The 25,272-nt window shown below is 36.3% G+C and overlaps 1 protein-coding gene across 10 annotated transcripts in view; it reads left to right on the forward strand.

Moving 5' to 3' along the window:
- TAFA5 (TAFA chemokine like family member 5) overlaps positions 1–25,272 on the forward strand; it is a 470,404-nt gene that overhangs the window by 144,147 nt on the left and 300,985 nt on the right. For 8 of the 10 annotated variants that reach the window (XR_005258978.1, XR_005258979.1, XR_005258981.1 and 5 more), the window contains exon 2: positions 14,013–14,033. The exons of the other annotated variants lie outside the window; for them this stretch is intronic. Coding sequence is in view for 4 of the 8 variants with exons in the window: in XM_038154225.1 (XP_038010153.1) it covers positions 14,013–14,033 (21 nt within the window). In the remaining 4 variants the exon portion in view is untranslated. The remainder of the gene's footprint in view (positions 1–14,012; positions 14,034–25,272) is intronic. 10 annotated transcript variants of the gene reach the window in all.

Raw genomic sequence — 25,272 nt, forward strand, 5'->3', positions numbered from 1 at the left:
AACTCGTTATTGGGTTGTGTGATATCTACAATTAAAGTTTCAGTTTGATCTGTTCTAAGCACATGATTATCTCATTTATCTTAATTGCATAGGCATTACATTGTCAAATCAAACATGCATTTATAAAGTCAGAATACATTCCTGAGGGCTTGTCAGAATATTTGGTAATATATTATATCTATTCTTTTCTAACACAGGGTGTGCAACATGCACATAGAACGATTATTTTTTTAGTATTCCTGGTAGGAGAGCAGTTCATACTATACAAGGGTATCCTAAGAAATCATGGAAAATAGAGACAATACTGAAAGTTTTAGGAAGAAGTTTTAGGAAGAAGTTTTAAAAAGTTTTAAGAAGTTTTAGAATTGTCTGCTAGAATTTCAGGGTTCCCTCTCTGATCATCCCTCTAAGGATATGATTTGATTTATAATTTTCATTGATCTTTTTATGCAGTTTATCTATTTCAGAAGAAGCTGATATAGCTATAAGGTTCTGTTCCCATTTTGAGAATGGGACGTTTGTTGTGTCTTGAAATTTTTTGAAAGAAATGGAATCTAGTAAAGCAAACAAGACTGGCTGTAACAATGCTATGAAAAATAGAAAACTCTTTACAATAATTTATTTCATTGGCTCATAATAGAGAAATTAAGTGGGTCATCATGGTAAATTGTCTCTCTGTTAAATTTCTCTTTAGAACTCAGTCCATTGCATAGACATAAAAAGAGAAATTGCATATCCTGGGTTTTTTAGATAAAAAATAAATATTTGCATTTCCCACTTGGCTCAGCAAAAAGACAAGTAACAATACGTGTGGCAGTGGGAGGCGATAATCAGATACCACTGACATTTCCTGACTGCAAACTTTGTCTGGTGCTTTTGCCAAACATCTAAAAAAGTCTAGGAGGATGTCTCAGGGATGTATTTCTGCTGCTTTTGCCTTCTTTGCATTTCACAAAAGACTCAGGAGGCACCAGATTTTTTTTTCTTTTTAGAAATTGGAAAATTTTTACTTTGGATAAAAAAGTCTTAAAAATAATTCATTTAAGGCTAGTATTAGTTTTTGGTTTTTTTTTAACTAGGAATTGCCATTTCTAGGGACCTTAACATTTAGGTTTAATAATAAATATTCTTGAGATTCTGTTGCAGTTAAAGATAGGAAATCTATATGAACATTTACCAGTGTGTTTTATCAATCTTGAAGATAGGCAGTAATTTCATTCCTGTGCCTGTGGGCAAAGATAGGAGGTGTAGCACCAGCACAGGATCTGCATTTGTTTAATTTTTGGGTTTTCTTTGTTGTTTTGCAATCTCTCTCCAAAAGTGAAACCTGCAAGTTTCCCACATGCTGCGGGCATTTCTGTGTACTAATGGAGTTATTTATAGGGCAAGAAGATCCAAGAGGAAAAAAACAATGGTGAAAAATTATGTTTAAAATGAAGTCTTTGGAGACCTCTTCTAGTGATGTTTAATGTCTGTAGAAGATGTGATATATTCCCTTACTCATGTGGAAATTAAAACCTTTAGGTGAGATATGCAAAGTTAGGTGCATGAAAGGGAGATCTGAAGAACAGCACCTTAACTGAACTCCCTGTACTCCTCCTCTCATTCACAGCTCAAAAGGAAATGGAGATTTCAGGCATAATGTTTGGGGTTCTCGTTTGTGGAAACCTTTCTCTTAGCTTTACTCTTTATTCTCTGGTAGGGGAGAATAGGTAGCATTCTGCCTACCGACATGTAGCTGTCTGTGTGTCTGTGCAACTGCTTTAAAATACAAACCTGGATCTGGCCATCTTCATCTATAAATTTAATCCTGAATACCTGATACATTTTCAGTGCTGGAAAAATTAATCATATTTGGGAACAACAAGAAGATCAATCAGAAAAAGAAAGAACACGACTCTCTTTAGGCTTTAGCACCTGTAGAGAAGATGTCAGCTAATTTATGCAGGTAGATTTACTAGGACTTCTGTACACTTGTTGATAAAAATGATTAAGTGGATTTGTAAATTGATCAAGCCTCAGCAGAGAAGACCAAAAGAGAATGCCTAGGCTGTATGTCACGGACCTCTCTTTGTTTTCTGAGTGTGTCTGCTGGAGTACTTATCTGAGCAGACCTTTGAGTAGCTCCTGAAGGAAGAGTTTCTGTCTCTCTGCGCACAAGATCAGACCAGCTTCCTATTCACACCTCTTAGCCTGTGAAGGAGAGACTCAACCCCTAAAGGCACCCCTTGTGCCTGTCGAAACTGAACCCCAGTGGAACCAGGGATTGAGGGATTTTTGAAACAAAAAAAATGCATAAGGGTGACAAGATCTCAGACTAGTGATTCCAGCAGTCTTTTGAAGAGACTGAAATCAGCTTTGGTCCCTGATCCTTCAGTGTTCCTATGCAATGTATCATGTGAACAAACACAGAGGTTGTCCAGGGATTAGTTCTGATAAGAGTTTGAAGAATTCATAGCTGTGGGTAAGTGGGACACATACAGTGTTTGCATCATCATTTATTTTCCTATTGATTAGTCATTTCAGTTAATAGAAATCTTAATATTTACATTCCAGAGTTTACACATATTGAATAGTAATATTGCTCTGTTAAAACAAACACAATACATATTTTCTACAGAATGAAAAGAAACTTACTGTGATAGAAACTTCCCTAACTACTTAAACGAGGGATAAGTAGTTAATTAGCTAGTCCAGAGGGTCAATATTTAAAGTTATGAAAAAGCAGCCCGGAGGAGAATTAGAATACTCCACTAAATTACCAAAACCAACTTTTGCCTAAACTAAGTGCAGCCCATTGGAATTAGAAACTCATTTACTTTCCTGTTACTGTCATACTGCTCCTGTGCAAACATGTAATTTCCTTCTGTCGTCCATAGTATTCCTTTAATTTTTAATATGCTTCAAGAAACAGGTGTCTTAACAGCAAGGCTAGATTTTAATTATTTATGTGTACTCATATCTTTAGCATATAAAGGCTAAACATCCACAGGTTTTTCTGTCACTTTTCATTTATGCATTCTAAATTAGAATTAGTTACACATGGTAGTTCTGTACAGATGTGGTCAATGTGTCACAGTAGATTCTGCATGCTAGATCCTGGTGTTTAGGGACAGGACTATATCTAGTATTTTATTATGTATGTAAGGTCTGTGTAGTTTCACCAGAAATATGAGAATTCATTCCTTCCCTCTCTCTGTCAAATACAGAACATTACTCCATGAAGGCTAAAAGAAAAGTGTTTCTGTGCTCACTGTAAGTTAATGCTTTGCTGAGAGCACAGACTCATTAAAAGCTTTCCCAAACTCATTTTGTTACACGTTGTACTGCTTATGTGTGGTCGTGTAGAAGTTTGTTACTGCTGCTGATGTCATTCCAACTTAGGGTTTCCTTTTAGTTCTATGTAGGCAGTATCTTAACCCAGCAGGGTTTTTTAGTTACTATTTCCTACTGTGGGAGCCTGGAATGATAGTAGCTCAAAGTACTTGCCCTTTGTGGAGGAGCCAGGGTGCTTTTCCTGTGGCAGGGTTTGCTCCCCCAAGTGCAGGAGGTGAGTTTTGGGGTGTGTGGTGCCAAAACCTCTGATTGGCATGAGACAGAGGGGTGAACCCTCACCCCCAGAGAGAGGCTCTGGGTTTTCAGCCAGATAAGAGAGAAGGCTGATCAAAAGCAGACCCTGAGGAGGCAGAGTAGTTAATTATGAGATTATGAGTGTTAATTCTTTCATCTAAGTTTTTTTTTTTTTTTTTTTTGGGTTTTTTTTTTTTTTTTGGTTGTACCAAAAATAAATGATGACCTCTTACAGTCAAACGGACCCAAGAATTTACTACTGCTCTATTTAAATCTTAGCAACCTAATCAAAAAGACAGCAAACAGGTTCAAAATTAATACAGCAAAGTCTAAATTAATGCAGCAAAGCATTTCTAATCAAAGTGCTCTATGTAGACTGAGTTTTGGGTGATTTGTCTTTGAGTTCTGAGAGTGTATCTGAAAATCAAGCAACTATGTTTCAACATCATCTCTTCAAGCAATATGAAAATACAGAACAAAATTTACATGTAATTTGTTTTGTAATAATCTGATCTATTCCTGATGTTTTAACTTTTCAGTCTGCAAATTCACATTACAATCAAATCTATTAGAGTGTCTTAACACACTGATACCGTTCTTTAATGCTTTTTGTTGCACCAGCATCTGGTTTTGCCCAGTTTCCAGATCTTCATTCCTTTAACTCACTATTTTATTTTATTTATATTGTGGTCCTGGGGGTCTTAAAGGATCCATTTCCTTATTGTCTCATGTTTTCACCTCACTGCATTCTATGTCCCCACTACTGAGATCTCTGTTACCATATCATGCCTCTGTTCCTCTTTTACACCATTACACTGGCCTAATATTTCTGTCTTCAGAAAATGACTCATTACTCCTGACTGTAAAAATTATGACTATTCCACAAAATCCTTCAAATAAAAATTAGGCTGTAGCCACCTGAACCTTAGAAAATTTGTTTTTCCACCAAGAAAAGTTAAAGCAAAGCTCCAGGCAGACCAAGACAAGCCCAGTCAGAGCAAGTCTGACAGGTGTCACTCCCAAGGCCATGCAAGGGTGGTTTCAAAGACATTGTGGTTTGTTCCTAGCAGGAACAATGTGGTGTTTTCTGGGCTGCAGAGGTTCACAGGGATAAGGGATAAGTAAAGGATGACAAAGAGAAGTGACATTTGACAAGGACCTGCTGTTTCCATTGCAGGAATAAGCCCTTACTTGACTGCTTACATCCAGACTTGCACAATTTTAGAGTGTTTCTTGTTTGGCACAAAAACTTTGTTGTTTAAAAGGTGGTAATAAAGCATCTTCATTGAAACCAGTGCAGTCACTGCTGACCCTGTGTTGAACTCAGCTCAGTGATCATTCTGGCTGCAGTTATACATGCTTTCTGATGGACAGAAGGGCAATTTACTACAAAATGTTCTCAATAATTTTGACAGAAAGATGTTCTCCAAATTTATCATGCAAAACATGAGCTAGAAATTTTATATTGGATTGGATTTCTGTAAATTTTTAAAGAACAAAATAATCTATTTAAACTAGTCTTTTCTGTGGGTGTTCTGCATAAATTCCTGCATACAAGAAATGGTAAAAATATACGTAGGAGCTTTGGTCATTTAACTTGTTCAGTTCTGGAGTATGAATTCTTCCAATGTATTGCAATGGGAATTTGTGGTTTTAGTGTATCTTTTCTGTTCTTTAACAGAATATAACGAAACACATTGAGGTAGATCTGAGCTAAAAGCATAAGATAAAATTCTTGCACAGAAAAGCTTCAAGTATGACTAGGCAAAAGATGTAAAAATTTTCAGAATAGGAATGCTAATAAACTCATTTTACAGCTGAGAGGGAACTGTGTTATAACGGGATGCAGGAAAATTGTCAAGCTTAAGTTCATTGTTCTTGGAATAACATCATGGTTTTTCCATACTGAGAGGTTTTTCTCTGTCTGAGATATTTCTCTGAAGCGTGTTTGTCGTCATATATTATGGGTCTGGGACACTTGCCTGTGATTATATGATTGCTCATGAATGCTCTGCTAATGGTATTTTTCCTGAAGAAAAATATTGACTCATTTGTTTTGAACTCCTACTCCACCCACATGTGGTAGTGTAGAATTATGTAAATTTAGTAAATGAGAAAAGTAAAGTTCTACCAAGTGTAATAGCATTTATTCAAATGGGGGTACCTCTTATTTTAGTGTGTTTTCAGAGTGAGTGTTATGTTCTAACATGTGAACATCTAGGTTATTATATTTGGTCCTTAAAAGTATTATCTTATAAGAAATCATAAAATAAATGAAAATTGACATTAGATCTTTTAGCTGTAATTAAGCAAACTAAGCCTTACTTCCATTTATCCAATTTAGGTTTACTGTCATTATTAAAAGTTACAGGTTTTCATTTTAGATTTTCATTGCTATGGATTTATAGAAATATCTACCCTTAAAAAAAATATTTTTATCACATCAAGACTGGCAACTGTAATAAGGATTTTCTGTTAATTTTGGCCTATTCCAGCATACTTTGTGCTGGTGGAGTTTCTATTCTTTTTCTTGGTAAGAATAGCAATTCAATCTAGGTGCATTAAACCTGTCCCGCCTGTTTTAAGCCATCCCTTCATTTGTTTCAAACTTCTTATGGATAGGAAGGACTGTATATTATTGTTTATTTAAAGTAAAAAAAAAAAAAAAAAAGTGTAGAAGAATTGGAAATGCTATAGTGCACAAGTCATCCCCCCCAAAAAAAACCAATGAGGATATTGTAAGGATTGTAAGGATATATTGTATATTGTAAGGATTTCAGCAAAAGAATGTGGTGTTGTCCACTTTTAGGATATTCTGTATTTTTATCTCAAAATCTATATTGATTATACTGTATTTTTGTTGTTGCTGATTCATTTTTCTTCTTGTGAAAAACTGGAAACTTAACTACAAAGGATTAAGTACAGTACATTCCATTCCAGGAGTACAGTAGTACCCATGTAATGCTTAAATAAATATGCATTAAACTACTGCAAGTCTAAGTCTTATCATAGCAATATTTGAAAATTCCCTACATTCTCCTGAACAGGACTTTCTAAGTGTGGAAATTTTTGAAGACCTAATAAACAGAATGAATTAATAGCAAAAATCTTTTTTTTTTTCTGAAATTAATTTTGTTTTCCCATTGCTAATTTTTTCATTTGTTTAAATTTTATGAGTAAAAATTGATGTTCTTGGGTTTTGGTATTGGTGTTCTTAACAGTCATGATTTTTTGCCATTCTTGACTTTTCATTTTTAATGAGGAACTAGTAAATCAATGAAAAACAGTTGAAAACATCTTGGTTTAGAAGTCAAAAGTCTTTTAAAGTTGAATTGCAAACTTTTTTAGAGCACTGACTTTCTCTAGAGTACAGGATTTGTTTTGTTTAAGACTTGTAAGGATAAAATTTTGGCATATAAGTCTCCTTGATTTAATTCTTAAATACTTAAAAAGTTTACTTTTATCCTAGGAAATGTCTTTCTGATGTATGGCTTTAGTGCCTAAGGGAATCAGCCTGTATGAATCACACCAGGTGATAGAGGTATGATGGAGAAGATTGAAACAGTGATTAGGATTCTTAATTAGCAAGAATCTACAGGCTATAAATTATTGCCGGCAGAAGTAATTAAACTACTTTATTTGAATTAAGTTAAAAGCATGCTTAGTTTTAGGAGACAAACTTAATGTGAAGATTAAAAGAAAAAAAACTTGTATGTGAGGTGCAATAAAGTTATATTTCAAACACATTTGAAGCAAACAAAACCAACTCATTTTTTCCTGCTGTTATGAGAAGCTTCTGTTTGTTATTCATTAAGTGATTTTTTTCTTTTTCAATGTGTACAGTATTTGCTTTTATTTTTTTTCCTTCTTGCTGTTTTTCTATTTTTATAAGGGCAGCTGTAAAGGATTTGGAATCAGACACATAGGGAATAATGCATCTTCCTGGTGTAGCTGCATTTATAGCCACTTTATGGGCAAACATCTCCTGGGTTCAGAGAGGCAAATTATTCTTTCAAGGTGTCCCTGGTCAGAGAGCCCCATGGCTTTTCACAGTTCTTTTGTGTGTCTGTATCTGTTAGAGCAGTCTGCTCTGAGTGAATATGAAGCTTCTGGACATCACACAGTTGGCAAATAGACTGTGCCCTGCTCTTGAGCAAATGTTTGGTCATTAGGGGTCTCTAGGACCTTCAAAGTTTTGGGTTTTTTTAAATTAATTAAATGGGATCATTATCCTGATTCTCTCTATAGCACTATTACAGGAAAGAGACCTTTTGTGGTGTGGTATGCCAACAGGCATTAAAATTTACTTGGACTTTTTTTTTGATTGATAATTTATCTCAGTCTAAGTAGTTGAAGTAGTTGGTGGGCAGGACAGAAGAGAGTTTGGGGTTTTCTGCCTGGTTTTTTATTTATTTTTTTTTTCTGACTAGTAAGCTCTCTACATTCCTCCCATAAGTTATTTCCCTCCTTTTCTTTAGGAAGGTAAATAATATTTTTTAATAGATTTCCTTTTTGCCTTTCTTGTCTTGAAAATGTACTGCAATCCTACCATCTGATCTGACTATAGGAGATAGAAAGCCGTATTACCTGTTGCATGTCTGAACACATCAAAATGACCTCCCTTGATGCTTACATCTAGCCTACTTCTGATTACTTGTTCATCATCCATATAGCATTGTTCATATATTTTATTAGAGTCTTGATGGATAATATATCTAGAGTTTGTTGAATCTGACTCTGAAAATGAGTCAGTTTTACTCCTCCTCCCTCTCCTACTCCTCCTGACATTTCTGCATCAGAAGGAGTAATATTCTGAGCCTTTTTTTTTTTTTTTTTTTTCTTCAGAGATCAAAGGGAATTCAATCTGAAGAAACCATATCCACACGCATCAAACAGGAAACTTTCAGAGTATTAGTGCAACCTATTGAACATTTTGGTGACCCCTTACTTTCTGACTTCTCACAGCTTCCTTGGAAGTTTTTTCCCCTCCTTATCTTTTTGGTTCATGAATCAGTAGATCTGAAAAGCAGAGTGCTAAGGAGACTGTTCCTTTTGATTAATAAGTGAATAGATTTGCTGTAGAGCCAAGAATGGAACATCTTGTAACTGTTGGCAACATTACTAAAAGAATAAGTATCATCATGGAAGGGGCAGAGCATAATAAGTGTTTTGATCAAGAGGAAAGAAGAGTCTTAGACTTTCAAGAGTTGTTGCATTAATGTAAACAGTTACTTTATTCTGGATGTTGTCCGGTGACCAGAGGAACCAAAAAAGTCATTTTCAGGGTCATATGATTTTGAAACAGGACAGGTTTTTGGCTCTTTGACTTCTTTTCCTCCTTTCTGGCAGAGCCAGCCTGACTTTGTATGTCTGGTGCCAGAGAGTGGCATTCATATTTTTTAGCTCAAGAGGTTGCCACTGCAAATCTACATGAGATGACTCTTTTTTTTTCCATTCTGAAGTGCTTGTATCTGTACTTCTAAAGAACACTGGAGTGTATAATGCAAGACATTTGGGGAAGCTGTTTCAGTCAGTTCATCCCAGGATTAGCAGTGAGAATGAAAATTCCCACTGGAACATCTCCCATTCAGAGAAGATGAGCCATGCAGGGCAGCTCCCTAATTTAATTTCTCTAATGGCAGTAGAATTATAGTTGGTCAATGCTAGTCCTGGTTTCCTATTCCTGTAAAGGAGATGCCAGGGAAGTAGCTGGATCACAGCATACTCTGGCTGTCTCCCTAGTTGTGTTATGACTGCATGTTGTTCCTGATTGTGACAAGTAAAAGCATTTCCTTGTTTAGGCCTTGTATTCTCTAAGCCTGGGACAGAAAATACTTCCTGGCTGCATCCCATCATAGATCTTCTGCATCCAACAGACTTTTGGTACTGTAGAAAATCTGTCAGTCTGCTCCTAAAATTCACATTCACAATCTCCTAAGATTCACAATCTGCTCCTAAAAGCCAAAGATTATCATGCATGAAAGGAGCTTTACTATCGAGGAAATAATTTCTCCAGGGTCTACTTCTATCAACAGTTTCAGCCATTTTATTCCCCTGCCCAAGACAAGAGAAGGAAATAAACATACAAGGACACAATTACTTGGGTCAAAATCAACCTTGAATTCAGTAGATTGTTTGGGTTCTGACTGCAACGTTTGTCCCTTGGACACAGTGGTTCCTTCTGAGTCATAGACATCAGTGCAGTGTTTACAAAGCACAGTCTTGGTACTCAAATGCAGTGATAGAAAACATTTGTTGGAACAAGGTCCCCCTCGTCACAGGGATTCTAGAGCTTGTATACAAATTTCAGTGATCATGAAGGAATTTCATTAATTTCTGCTTTTCTGACTGATTTGAAAAAAAGTGAGTATAACCTAAAGCGAAGCTTTGTGTAGTATGTAGAGATGTCTGAACTGATTCTGTGTGTTAGAAGGGAGTACACATATTATAGTCTGTGGGAATACATGTGTGCATGTGCATGTATTCATGTATCTTTCAGGACCTGGGCTGAACTAATTTGGCATGCATCCTGTTCTAATAACTGGATGTTGTGGTAAGGTTCCTTTCTAGATTGGAGAATGTGATTACCAAAGGAATGATGCTAGGTCTGCCACTGAGTGATTCAAAGGGAGATCTGGCACAGTAACTCTTGTCAAGGTAGCTTCCTGTCTAGTCAACATATTTGGGAAGAGTTATTTAATAATTCTTAAAAAAATAAAATATCGATGTAACACAAACTTTTAATAAGATGTCAGAATTCCAGAAAGGGGATACTTTTTTTTTTTGGAACAGATGCACAGTCATTGAAAATCACATATATATAAACCCAAAAATTATAATTATGATAAACTATATAATCATCAATCAATCATATAATTATAAGCTATAGAATTAATATATATACACATACAGTAATTTACAAAAATATTATATCTTTATACCTGTATTTTTATACCTATGTAAAAATAAGACATATTTCTGAGTTTTTCTTTAGTCATCTTCTTACTGAAAAGTTTTTTGCATTTTGTTTTCCAAGCTTTATTCATTCTGAAAACCTTTCGATATGAGGATACATCTTATATATCAATTTTTCTTGCTGTGTGATGATCTATGGCAAAAGAGAAGATTACTTGATTTTTCTATTATTATGTGACTAATTGGATGCAGAGTGCACGGAGGAACATTAGTATCTAACATGAGCTGCATTATTGGTCTCATAACCTGAGTTGGAAGACAAGTGACATTTCCCAGATCAGGACTTTAAGCATGTGCCAACTTTATTAAAATTGTGAGGCTGTCATGAATTTTACCCCATGAACACTAACATTTCACTGACAAGGAATTGCCTGATCTGATTACTCCAAGCACGCCTGGAGGCTGTTTCCGCTGGGCCAGGAGGGCTCTGGCTCCCTCTCCTGCTCTTCAGCTTCTGCAGACCTGTCCCTTCCAGGCTGGAAGCTGCTCTGCTCAATTGCTGGGCTGGGGCTGGACCTGGGCCCTTCAGAGGCAGCCAGGGCTGCTGTGATGCTGCCAGAGCTGCACACTGTCCTCTTGCTGCTAGGAAGGGCATAGATTCTCAGAGGACATGACTTCTGCTGCTTGCTCACAAGGAGCAAAGATCCAGTTTCTGCACTGACAGGAGCACAGTGCCTTGAATTTGGGGTGGGTGTTCTGTTTCCTGCTTGGTGCAGAGTTTCTGTGTCCTTTGGCAGATAGCAAAAACAAGGGATCTGCTCCCCTAGGTGGTGGAACATCACTGTGTCTTCTGGCTGATAGTTCAAGACTTGATTCTTACTGGCTTTGAGGAGGGGAGTAAAGAGGAAGGAAAGCTTCTAGTTTTTGAGTTCACACTGAAATACTTAATTTATAGTAGACAGGTTCCTGATGTGTATAAAATAATACCCAAACCTGATAAAACACATTATTAATTTCAGTTGAAAATGCCTTAGCATCACCAAAAGACTGAAAGGAGAATTAAAAGCTGACTAATATGCTTTCTGCAAACATTCTCATTTTGTTCATAATCTTCTGTAAACAGATCTTTTGATCTGATTTTATCATCAAATTTTATAATAAATTTTATTAATCTTAGAGTTTTCCTTTCATATGTCTAGCTCTTCATGGGGTGTCTAAACGTTGCTTTGTAACAAAATTAAAAATTTGTGGAAAACATCTACTAGCTATAACAATAATAATAATAATAAATCCCTCATATCTGCTTAGGGAGTTGACTATGCTTGTGAAAATTTAGACTTGTCTTTATAGCAAATGATGGCTGTGAATTGCTTTGGCATATTATCTTCTGTGGACTTACAATGTCATTAGTTTAATATTTATTATGCTTCATTAACCATATACAAGTTGCTAAATGATTTAATTTTCATAAATGTAAGCTATCTTTGCATAATTCTAATAATTAGAATATTTTACTTAGAACTTTGCTCTGTCTCAAAGTCAGTGAGAAGAAATTGCCTGTAAATGAGAAAACCTGCTACTATTAGAGATATATTTCACATAGTTTAGTATTTTTCTTGGGGCCCAAGCAGATGTTGAAGGAAATGAAAATAATAAGATTTTATATTTGTAAATACTAAGGCTCTCATTTTGGGTAAACTAAGCAAGTTCTTAAATTTCAAACCTATTTTGTCAGCAATCTTGTTTCCTTGAGTTAGGAGTTGCAGTCTTCTGATAACAGTTCAAGTTGAAAACATGCACATTACAATAAACAAAGCACAAGCTCAGATGTTTAAAATAGACTGTTACAGACATGCTTTGCTTTTAAATGAGTTACATGTATACCTGTCGTATTTAACATGAAATATTGGGATTTCTCTACATGGAAAAAATCATATTTGAATAAAATGATCTCAGGGTGAAGTACCAGCATCTTTAATCATGACTGAAAACAGGGCTGTTCTTGGCTCTCTTACACATAGTTTCTATTACCTGTTTCACCAGTCAACACATGATGAGCAGCCTGACATGTCTTGTTAATAAGCACAGCAAATAGCTGTGAGAATACAGGAACTTTAAGTCTGCAGTCACACCCACATCTGTTTGCTTGGAGAGCAGATCAAGAGCTGTTTGGAATAATCTCAGTGGTTAGGGAAGTGTGAAGGGACACCCATCACCCCTAGTCAGATGTCAGTAAGGAGTTTCTGTGTATCAAAGGATTAGTCAGTATCAGTTATAACTGAATGTATTTTAGTTTATTTAACATTTCACCTGTTAAAAAGGGCTAATATACGATAAAAACAAACATAAAAAGAAAATGGCTAGATGAGCCTTAGTATTTGAGCTGAATGTATAATGCAAAAAATATAGAAATCAATTATTTGACAAAATGAGTTTTATTGTAGTTTCAATAATTCAGAAGAATGATAACATAGAGAGAAAGCCTTTAAAAATGAGGGATTTTTGATTTACTATTTCTCTACAAAGCATAGTTTATTTCTGCTAGCCTCCAGCTGAGTTAGAGACCAAGGAGGATAAGCACCAAGGACTGCAATTGTACAAAATGTCCTTGCTGAGATACTGTTTCATCTCTTTTAGATCAGGCTGTATAACACTTGGGCTCAAATAACCTTTAAAATGCTTCTGCTCTGAAATGAACAATGGTAAAGTCAGTGCTTTCTCATGTCTTGTTATATGTCATTTTCTCCCCATTATTGAACTATACTGAGATACATTTTAAGTGTGTGAGTACTCTTCCCATCTAATTCATATATGCTCCTCTCCCTCCCCCAGCCCCATGCCCCCCACCCCCCGTTTTAAGTTTCGAACAAACAATGTGCTTTGGTAAAGGATGAACATTTTGCTTGCCCCCTGTTTTATACTGTGGTCTTGTCACTGATAACCCATTTTCTGGACGTAACGGAATAATCAAAGCATTTACATTGGTACTTGGAGGTCTTAGACTTCTGGGAGGAGGACCAGAACACATGTCCAGATGTGAAAGAGTGATGCTTGCAGAGCATTTTGAAGGGTAGACCTTTAATGGAATCTTGAAAGTCATGGTGTCACTGATATTTAAATATGAGTCTGTGCAGAAATTTGTAAACTTAGTTACTTGGTTTAATAGTCATTCTGGCTTGCTATTTCAGTAACTATGCTGTAAAAAATAACTGCCCTTAAAAGACACTCCTTAGGAGTAAAATGTTTCATTAGCTCCCTTTAAGTGATTTAAAAGAAATTATTTTAAGCAAACCAAAAAATGAGTTAATGGAAAAATGAATCTGTCATGAGCACATCATGGCTCTCATACCTTCTAAAATATCAAGACCACTTTGAAAAAAAGCCCTGAGGGCCAGCCTCTTGATTTTAGCGTTATTTTAGCGTTATCTTTCCTATAAGAGTATTTATTATACGAAACTGAATTATTTTTCTTTCTTTCTTTCTTTTTCTTTTTTTTTAACATGAATTATTTGATGTGGTTTTCCTAGAGGGACCTCTTGAAGTTTGTGGTAAGCTGCTGGTTTCTTCAAATTTACTCCTTTTTATACCCTGTTGGAATTTTAGCTGACCTTATTACATCTTCCATTAGATAGTATTAATGTATTTCCTTTGTCTAGTGTGGAAGTGTGGAAGCAAAATTCTTTTTCTCTTCCCATTATGTTGAACTTGCTGATAGCTCTTGCTTTCTTCCTTTCCTCTGCTATGAGCTCCTTTAACGCAGTTCATTTTATGAGAGCTTCCAATTCCTTACTTATTTACCTTCTGGCAAAAAGCCAATTTAGGACAGCTGGTCCAATAAGTTACTTGGAGATTGCACGTTTTCCTGTACGTAGTTTTTTGGTTGTCTAGTGTATTTTTCCTAAAAGTTTTGAAGTCACAGCCAACAGAATGGTTTTTTAAAGAAAAAATATAAACCTTTTTCTTTAATTAGAAACTGAATGCTTAAATTCAAGTTCCATCCTCAAATTTTTCCCTTGCTCTAGCATGGATCCTCCACACAGCTTACAGTCTTTCAGGATAAACCTGTTCCAACATGGGCTCTCTATGGGCCACAGTTTCTTAAGGGATATCCACCTGCTCTGGCATGGGGCTCCTCCATGGGCTGCAGTCTGGATATTTGTTCCACTGTGGTCTTTTCCCTGGGCTGCTGAGTCCCTTTTTAGGCCCTGCATGGGAATCCCTGCTCTGGTGCCTCAAGCACCTCTTCTCTCTCCTTCTTCACTGACCCTGGTGCCGGCAGGGGTCTGTTTCTCATGCTTTTTTCCTTGTCCTACTTCACTTCTGTTGGTTTTGCTCTTTCTTAAATACAAATTCCCAGAGGTGCTGCTTTTGTGGGCAAGGGGCTCAGTTATGCCCTGTGGTGGGTGGCATGGAGTCATCTGGAACTGACCATGTCCAGCCCAGGGCAGTCCCAGCCTCCCATCACAGACCCCCAAGCAGCCCCCAAGGCCTGGGCCCCGACAGCGTGTTCGTTGAACCAGGACTGGTTTTGTCCAATAGCAGTGGTAAGTGATTTGACATCTTTCCTTCTCCTCTGTCCTCGGTTCCTGATGCATGTTCTGGGCAGTTGTCCCATGGAGAGGCTGGACAGTGCATTGCATTCCCTGAGTATCAGCTCCTGTGCCACTGGAGGTGACAGTGGCCCTTGGTTAAACCAGCACAGTGATGGGAGCCTTGTGCTACCCATGAACCTCCCAGAGTATAGCAGAGTCTTGATTTCATTCTACGTTTTGCCAGCTGATAGTGCTGAAAGAAGTCATCCTGGAACGCCTTGGAGATACATCCCTCTAAAGAGTAGTGCTGCCTTGGAAACTGCTGAGCTCTCTTGCCTCTCACAGTCATGGAACAGTTTGCTGGTCACTGAGCGTCCTGATTCATAAACAGTTTTCAGCCCTGGCATCACTGAAAAGAACAAATGATTTTATGGGTTTGGGTTGGGATTTTTTTGTGTTTGTGTTATTTTGTTTTGTTGTTGGTTTTTTTTTTCATTTTTTTTCTTCATTGGTTTAGTTCTGAGTTTTTTTGTTTGGTTTCTTGTTTTGTTTTGGGTTTTTTTTAAATTTGGTTTTGGTTTTGTTTTAAAATGTAGACAAGACATTGGCAGAAGTGGGAAAAAAAAAAAAAACAAGCCTAACCCAACCAACCAAGAAAACCTTTTCAGTCCTTGAAGCATCAATTTACTTTTGATCCAGTAATATATTTCTGCTTTCTCTAAGAATGTATTTTTGTCCTACATGGAAGGACATAAGCTTGACCCAAATTCAGTTTGATAAAATTCTAACATGTTTCATTCAGTGGGATTTTGAGCTTTTTTGGGTATGTTGCATTTTTATGTAAATGTATTACAAGTTTTGGGGACTAGAATAAGAGTAAGTACTGAGAATTGAATCTGGTGGTAAGGAGGTGATAAAAGTTTGCTGCAATTGAATTAGCAGACTGAACCTTTATTTATCAGGTTATTTAGGATGCTTGGGAACAAGATTTTGAGTACATTCTTGGTAATCGTTTTTTTAGAATTAAGTATCTAAGTCTAATATATGGCTGAAGAGATAAGAATTCTGATTTTTTTTTTCCACAGAGTAATATGTAGAATTATTTTGTAGCAGAGAGTGGAATTAACAGCATTTCTAGTAGGTGTTTTTTTTTTTTTTTTTTTGTGTGTGTGTGTGTGTGTGTCTCAGTTTTGTATGGTGATCTCTTTTTCCACATCTCTCCAGAGCCTGAACCTCAGGGCAGGTACTGGGGGGATGAAGTTCCCCCCATTGTAGAGGAAGATCACATTTGAATCCACCTTGAATGTGTGTAATCCATGGGATCCAGTGAGATGCATCCCAGAGTTGTGAAGGAACTGACTGTTGTAGTTGCTAAACCGCTCATTTCAAAAATTGTGGCAGTCACTGAAGTTGTAAATAAGCCTGTCTCTTTAAAGGGAAAGTGTAGATGGCTTACACTGAAACACCACATTGAAAAGGTATTTTCTGATGCCTTCAAAAAATGGGTAAATAACTGCACTGATATAGGTGATACCTTTGGGGCAAACAAAAATAAAAAGGAAGATGCACTTACCTAGTCTTTTATCTGCTTAAAACAATGATTCTGTACCCCCTCCGTCTTTCTTTACCCCTATTACCCGTCAAGACGGAAGGAATTTTTTAATGAGTTATACTTTGAAAATGGTGGCTCAGAAGAAAAGGATTCTCTCTATGTGTCTGTATCATGATAACCCAGATTAGCAGACAGATTTCTGTGTACATGCTACAACACACTGATTTCAGCGAAGAACTTGAACAAATAAAGATTTGTTGTTGTGATCTATTTAGAAAAAGCATTAATATAATAACTTGTCTCCAACATCAACTTTCAATCAAGAGTACTTGCTTAGACTACTTTCTGTAACCTACAAAGCTATACTTTTATCAAATATTAAGCACTTTTCCTTCCCTTTCCTTTCCCTTTTGAATGTCAGTGCTGGAAACCAACAAAAACATTTTTAATAAATATACACATCATTGAATAGAAATTGAGAAATTTATTCTTTAAGCTTGGAATTAAAGCTCAAAAGCAATTTTAATCACAATATTTCTGTGACATTCTTTTCCATTTGTTTACTTCATTTAGATGTGTGCCTAATGTAGAATTTAAATAATAATTTAAAAAAAAACAAACAAAAAGGGGGCAATTACTTTGTACATCGTAGAAATCTATCCTGGTTGATCTTTTAATAAAATGTATTGATAAAGGAATATTATCATTATTCATGTTCTGGTAAGACTCAGTGATTTTTAAAATTGAGTAACCATGGAAACACAACTGGGTAACATAAGGAAGAAAGTGTAGGGGTAAATTTACAGTTAGTCTTTTAAGAAAAAGTTATTTCTGTTTTTACAGTATAATGTAGCTCAGTTTTTTATCTAATCTCTTACCCATTCGTGTGTGCAGGTATATTATATATATGTATATGCATACACATATTGAATATATTGAATGAAAGAAAATTAATATTTACATTTTTACATAGTTTCTAGTGTTTTGGTTTTTTTTTTCCTATAGGTGTTTTTTGGTTGTTTTTTTTTTTTTTTTGGTTGGGTTTTTGTTTTGTTTTGGCTTTTTTGGTTTTGTTTTTGTTTGTTTGTTTTTTAATTTTTTTTAATTTCAGTAAATTATAACGAGAAAACTTACTAGCTTCTCTCCCTTCATTTTTCTTTCATGGATTTTTTTTCCTAAGTGAGAGTTTGAGTAATCTTCCTTAGTTATAAGTTAATTTAAAAAGGCAAATTTCTAAGGCATTGCGGTAGAATACTCTAGTAGTCAAGGCATAAGAAGGATCACAGATGGATTATTGGACCAAAGTGTAATAAAAATGTTACAAATGTAAGGTGAAGTCAGTTACTTGTTACTGTATAAAGCATATGTTGTTTTTAATGTGATAAATCACAGAACTCGTAGGGGTTTGCGTAGTATTTGGCACACGTTCTGGTGTCTGTCTTTGATATTGCTTGTGAACGTGGACTAAAACATCTATTTGCTTTAATAAAAAAATATTCCCCAGGTATTTCTGGGCTATGCTTTTATATAATGACCTGCTGGGTGGTGCTTTCTCTTCTGTGTATCACTGCGAACCTCAACCTGCCATTTTTCCTTAGCATTTCTAATCCACATGAGGATATGCATCTTTGTATGACGGAAAATGTGTTGAGTTCTGTAGTGTTAATAGCAGCAATTTTTAAAATTATACTTGCTTTTTCTCAATATCTAAAAACCTTCAGATATTTTAAGCAAAAAGGTCAAGGAGATTTTGAGCTTTTTTACTTTAAACTTTTGAAATTTCTTTGGGATAAGAGTACTTATCTTTCTGACTAAATCAGCATTTCTTGGGAAAGAGGTACCTCTTTTCCTGAATCTTTTTTTTTTTTGTCCACATTTCCTGCACTCATCTTCTACTATCACGTAGAGGAAGTTGAATGGGAAGCTAAGTCCCAAAATGTATTCTCTTTGTTCTGAGGCAACCTCTAAAATGTATCAGATGTCAAGCTATGCCCACTGTGAGCAATTCATGAAGAAATTGCCTCAACATTTTGATCACAGTCAGGCTTTTATTATGAAAGTAACTGGCATAGAAAGACACCTTTAGAAGTGTGAAAACAAGCAACACAATGAAGTAAAAAATGATGAAATTGAGCACAGCACTGGCACAGTACAGCTGCTGTCCCTGGCAGTGACTGTGCCCTTCAACAATAGTCTATGACTGCCAGGAAAGCCCCACTCACTATGGGGAAGTAATTTCTGTTCATTAATGTTTATTTTAATATCAATGACGAGTTCAAGGTACAATCCCATCTGTGAAAAACTCTGAACTTTGGTAGTTTTTTGTGTTCATGACATGGTGTATCAAGCTGCTTTATTTTTAAGATTTGTGTAAAGGTACACTTTACCTTGTCTGGCTTCACAAGTGATTTTCTATATATTCTAAATCAATGTTGGAGACAGAGCTTTGCAATCAAAAGAATATATTCAGCACTTCAAGGAAGACAAAAAAATAATAGTGTTAAGTGAACATGGAAATCATTTGCACTGTAGAAGGCAAAATTTCTTTTTCCTTCCCTGGAGTTTGTATGGTAGAGGAGACTGCATCTTCAGTGGTATTTTCAGTGGAATTTCCAGTGTGCAGTATGGTGATACAAGATCAAAGTACTGTCTTAGTTCCCATCATTTTCCTAGTAGAGTTTATACACTGAAACTTACTTCCACCTGCATCTTGCTGAAGGATGAATTCGAGTCCATCAGATTTTGCATATCCTTTCAGTTTTCTGAAGTTCTGCAACCCAGAGTCACCAGACTCAGCATTTTGCTTGTCACTTTCAAGCTGGCTCATGTGCTTTATATTATACAGGGGAGGCATATATATGGGTAAAGTCTAGATTCAGCCTGATGGCTTGAAACAAGTAAATGTCCTCATTTGGACTCGGTAGTTACCATGGTCCCAATTATCCATTGCCTACCATCTCTCATGGTCATTCATAGCTCTGTGAGAATGTGTGGAATGCTACATGATTCAAAGTCTCCTTTCATCCCTGGCATGCTTATATGAATAAACTATGAATCTATGGAGTATCAAGCAATTGATATTTGTGATATCAGCCTTTCAGTGTTGCAGGAATTCCAAAGGTAAATTTGATGAGTGTCAAGCCCTTGAAGGAGCTGGAACCTTTCTTGTTTTATTTTAGTCTTTCAATGAGCTTGAAGAGGTGACGAACAAAACCATGCTCATTAACAACAGCCTTAAAGTCTTTATAAAGATGGTTCTCGAGAAAAGCCACCCTCGTGTCTTCTCTCTGGTCCTGGGCTCACCCTTCAAGGCTCCTTTTGGGTTTCCAGGTTGATGGTTTATGGCTTCTCCTAGCCCACAGTCAGTACAGCTGTACAGTCACTGTCATGAGGTTTTTGCTGAGCGAATTGTGATGTTCATGATGAGAATCCCCACCTCTTCAGTTCTGCAACCTGTTTGGGTTTATTTTCATGTGTTTCCTTGCCCAGCCTTCCTACCTTCTGGTGGCTTTCAGCTCAGGACACAGTTTGTGGGCCTTTACTAGGACTAACAGAAGTTGTTGTTACTGGTCTACTCTTTATTTTAAAAGTGGTTTTGTAAAGAGTCAGCCACATTGATTTCAGCAAGGATGAATCTATATCTTCAAGCAAAACATCCCAATGCTTCAGATAGTCAGGTTTATATCTCCAAGACATTTCGGATTATTTGTTCCAGGTGTCATGGTCTGTCTTACCATTCTCTCCAAATACGAGATCTTTACGGTGGAAATAGCTGAGTAGTTTTAATTTATGGCAGCAGGTTATTTTCCTGCTGAACCTGAGTATATGAGCTGCCTGTAAGCACTCTTTGCAGCCTAAGAAACATGAAATAGAAGATGGGAACTGCAAGGAATACTGAAATCCTTATAAAAGGTTCATGGCAAGTGGGAGCAGCAATGCGTGAGTTGCTGACAGGACATGGATTTAGGTATGAGCAAGGGAGGAACTGAGGTCAGTGATAGAGGTACAGGATGAAAGAGGGTGGATAGCAATTCTATGCTGCTGAAGCAATGAAGGCAGTGAGTACGTGGGGATGGCTGAGGTACCGGCTGTTGTTACTGAATCAGGATTTGTTGCATGTGTGTGCGTGTAGGGAATTTGCAATAGCACTGACAAGCAGAAGTTCTCATGCTTTTTCGAGATGTGTGGAACTGGAAAGAGCTCTAAATAAAAGCAGTAGCTTCAGATGCGGCTGAGCACAGCCTGCCTGTCTCTTCATGCCACATGAGCTTCCATCTTTATATAAGATCCACAGGTTTTTCTTTATTACTTAATTATACGGTAGCTCTAATTAATAGCCCTAATACAGGATGGCAAAGAGTCAGGTCAGCAATAGGAGATGAGTGGCATTTGTCAGAACTTAATGGTGAACGGTGGGTTGGTGGAGTCTCTTGTGGAGAAGCCACATATGTGCATGTTAGAGTGCATTAAAATTTGATTTTTTCAACCGGAAGATATTGTGCATACATAGTGATAGACAAGATGAGCAGAGATAAAAAAAGCTGTGAGGTAGATTAACCCTTCTCTTAGAATAATTTTATCTTCTGTAAAAAAAAAAGTCATGAGTTAGGGACAGTCTTTTAGGGAGTAAGTGTCAATGTATGTCTTTTTGAGGTGTTCTTGAAATAGTATTTTTATTTTCCTTAAGTATAGTATACTGAAATAGTTGTCCTGGATCTAAAAGAATTATTCTGATTAACCCTTAAGATTCTTAGTGTGACTTCCATTTTTGAATCTCAAGAGACAAATAGAACAGGATATACTGTCCTAAAATAGATAATTGATTGTAGCCTTGTGCAAAGAAGAAACTGGTATGTAAAGGCTCTGTCCTTTATATACAAACTGATAACTTAAAGTTGATTTTCAAGCCAGAGTGCTTATCTTCTTTGAGCCATGCTTTTTTTCCCAGCTTTCCAATGCTTATGTAGCTCCTACAATTTGCTTGTTAAGAGGAAGCCTTGGTTTGAAGTTTTTTTTCAAAATGGGAATAATACTGAGAAAAATGTGAGAATCTGAGAGATTCTTAAAATAGTGAATCACTTGTTAGTTAGCTTTAGTTCTACACTGAGCAGCAGCAGTGCTTTCCTTAGTCTCAGTTTTGAAGAGTAAATTAATATGAAGAAACATTCTTCTGAAAGTAGTGTGTTATTCTCTCAGCAGAGAGAAATGATATTTTGCCTCTTAAAATCTGTGCACATTTTTTTCATTAGTATTTATTTATTTTCCCATTCAAGAGAGGTAGGTAGGAAAATTTATCCGAATCCCAGAGTGGGTTTGAGAGAGCTGTAGCATATCTCTATTCATCCTTACCCTCACAAGTAACAGCTTCAAAACATGACAGTGGCAGCTTTTAGTTGCTGCACTGCAGTGCAGTATCAGCTCCTTTCCAAGCAACAGCTGATCACTGCACCCTGCTCAGTGCGTGGTGGAAAAATCCATGTGCTTGTGTAGGTGGATACATGTGTCAGCCTATTGTGCCACTATCCAATTCTAATAGTAATAGATGAGGCTTTGCTGTTCATTTATTAGTAAGTACTGAATTATGGAGAAATATTAAGAATCAATGATCCATCAAATGCAAGATCTGAGTTTCCTAGAAAACTGCCTGCTAGTTTGCTTACTGCTTATTCATACTGAGGTTTTTCCTGTATTCATATATTTCTATGTATTAACTGCTCTTTGGCTCCCCAAATTGGAACAAATTTTTTTACTTCTTAACTTGTGAAATGCTTGAATTGTCAATCTCAGAACTGTTTCACTCAGTGGTTACAGAATGCATCATTTATAGTCATTTTGAAATGCTTAACGTCAAAAGCTTTGAATCCTCCTCTTCGATTCAGCAAGTAAACAGGTTTGCTGTGAGAGGAAGGGTTTGAAGGTGGCTGCCAAAGATCAGTGTCTATGAACTGTTCTAAGCAATTATTTCTGCTGTTGACTGAGTTGACTTAAGTTTTGCCATGAATGTGAGCTGGGGTGTTGGGTTTCCATTTGGCTTATGCATAGTAAAACTGGCAGAATTTATTTGCATCTATTTTCAATACTGCCAAGCTTCAGTTGCCCACCCATAAATTCATTTTTTCAGTAAGTCTTTAATTCCAAAAGAAGTGGATTGTATGACTGTTTTTATACCTAGTGGTACAGCTAAGGGCACATAATGAAAACAGAATATTCTGTGGTTGGTCTTGATGATAGTGCCAGTCTTCAGAAAATGTTGGAAAAGGGTAGAAGAAGGATGATATTACAGATGATGGAGAGATTTGGGATAGTTTCATCCTGTCATAGTTGTTGTGTGAGACTGAACAACGCACTGTCTGTCAATCCATTTGTAAAGTGGTACAAACTAGAGTTACCTTGTAGAGATTTAGTAAAAATAATTTAATCATATTTGAATGGAGTTTTGGGAGATTTGAACCAGAAATACTATCATTTACTGTAAGTGTTGCATAAGATTTAGAGTGTAGGAATGTTTATTGCAGTATACTGCTCTCACTGGCAAGACAGCATTTTGGGGTATTTATATGCATTCTTTTTTTATTTGTTCTACTTATATGTTCTTCCTCCTTACTTTGTGCAGTTCAAAAATCTTTTAACCTACCCTTTTATTCAGTTAAATTTCTTTCTCCAGTTGTTATACCTCACTGTTTCCTGCTGACCTTCCTGGATCAACATTCCCTTTCTTGTAGATGGTGTGGCTGACAGCTCTGAATGAATTTCATGAATTACCTCCTCCTGTCCCTAGCTCCTCTTCTATCCCTCCTCTCCTGAAGCTGTACCATTATGAAAGAAACTCAAGACTGTGAAAAATTATCATTTACACTTTTTTCTCTTTAAAATGTATATTTCCTTCATATGAAAAGCCTTATCTAGCTCAATAGATATTTTTTCCAGAAATTATGTGCTGAGTTCATGTCTCTGTATTTTTAAGTATTTATTTTAAAATCTGAAGGTAGTACAAAGTTTTCCCAGAATCTAGTTTGGAGGTTATATTGATCTCTAATTGTGGACTTGGTGAAAGATTTGTAGAATTTCCTGTATACAGGTGGTCTTTCTTTCCTCTTGGTATTTTTTCTATGGATTTTTGTCTTTATCAGGGATTATTTGTCAGTTTTTGTTTAGCAGTGTGTTTTCATGTAGAAAGTCATAGCAGTTTCTTTTCTTTGTCATAACCTGTGCTTTCTGAATTTATTTCTTCTTCTTTACAATTATTTGTTTCTTTTTATACTGAATTATCTTTGATTTAAAAGTGTTTAATATCAGTTCTCTTTCCAGTACTGTATGAACACTTTTGGTAAGAGATTGAATATATGCACTTTATTTAGAAATGAACTAAACAGTGATCACAAAATTTATTAAACCTAGAGAACTGTATATTCCATTTGATCCATGAGGATAATAAGATACAACTAGAGAATGGTAAAAAGATCCTTTGTTTGCAACAGAAAGCAATTTTATTGTTTTGATGGCATGGATATGCTAGGTGTACTAAGCACTTAGTCTCAGGTCAAAATGAGTGATAAATTGGAGGAATTTTTTTCAGTCAGTAAGATGAAAATCAATGAAGATAAATGCTAACTACTAAAATTTAAAAATGAGGAATCAAATGTTTGTATTAAAATAGGAAATCAATGTATAAGCATTAGTAGTGTATAAATGTATCAGGGTGTTAGAATAACCAACAATTGAAATTAATTAATGATGTAATTCTCCTGCATAAAAAAGGAGCAAATAGCCCTGAGACATGCAGACAGGAGTGTCATTTGCAACACATGGGAGTTGTTACTAAGCTTATTTTTCATTGAGTGGGATATCACAGAAGCATTTTGCCTGGTCTTGGGCATTAGGCTGAAAGAAAGAAACAGATGAATTGGATGGCTTCCAGAGGAGACAAACAATAATCAGCAGCAGATATTAGAAGGACAAAAGAACATGTCTTAGTACTCAGTAGAAAGGTTGAGAGGTATATATGTCAAAATTATTGCAAAAAAAAGTTTATTTTCTAATGTAGGAAAGATTAGCATGAGTAATGATGGTTCTGTTTCCCAAATGATAACAAACTGAACAAAAAAATTCAGCATGCTCCATAACACTGGGAATCTGGGACACGAAAACTCTTTATGTGACAGCTAAATACTTGGAAAAACTCTAGGGCATCTCTGTCTCTGTGAGTTTAAAATAGGTAAGGCAAATCTGTATTAAGAATATTCAAAGGGTGTGGTGCCCTCCCCCAGAGTAAGGGGTATGTGTAAGTGATGCCTCAGGTTTTGGCTTTTGTATTTTTCAGATTCTGAACTGCTTTAGGTTGTAGTTCTAAGCATCATATTAGGAGCTAGTAAGCTCTCTTACAGAGTAGGTAGACAAAACAATTCCTTCTCTAGCTGGGGACCAAGGACAAATGATCCCAATCTCAGGTCCAAGACCACAAACAATGTGGACTGAAGAGAGAAAAACAAGAAGGATGGGACTTCATAATCTAAAATTATAATTGGACAATTAACTCCAATATGCAAATGGACCAGAACTTATAAAAGTGAGAGACGCCATGACCGGTCGTCCATTTTGTGACCATTTTGGGTTCATCCTGGGTGTAGCCCTGGCTGGGCTCTTGTACTGCCCAAGGTGTATCCATTGAGGCCTTCTGATACATACTTACTTTTTTCTTTAATT

The sequence above is a fragment of the Motacilla alba genome, chromosome 1A (genome assembly GCF_015832195.1).
Source record: "Motacilla alba alba isolate MOTALB_02 chromosome 1A, Motacilla_alba_V1.0_pri, whole genome shotgun sequence".
In the NCBI taxonomy this organism is placed as follows: domain Eukaryota; kingdom Metazoa; phylum Chordata; class Aves; order Passeriformes; family Motacillidae; genus Motacilla; species Motacilla alba.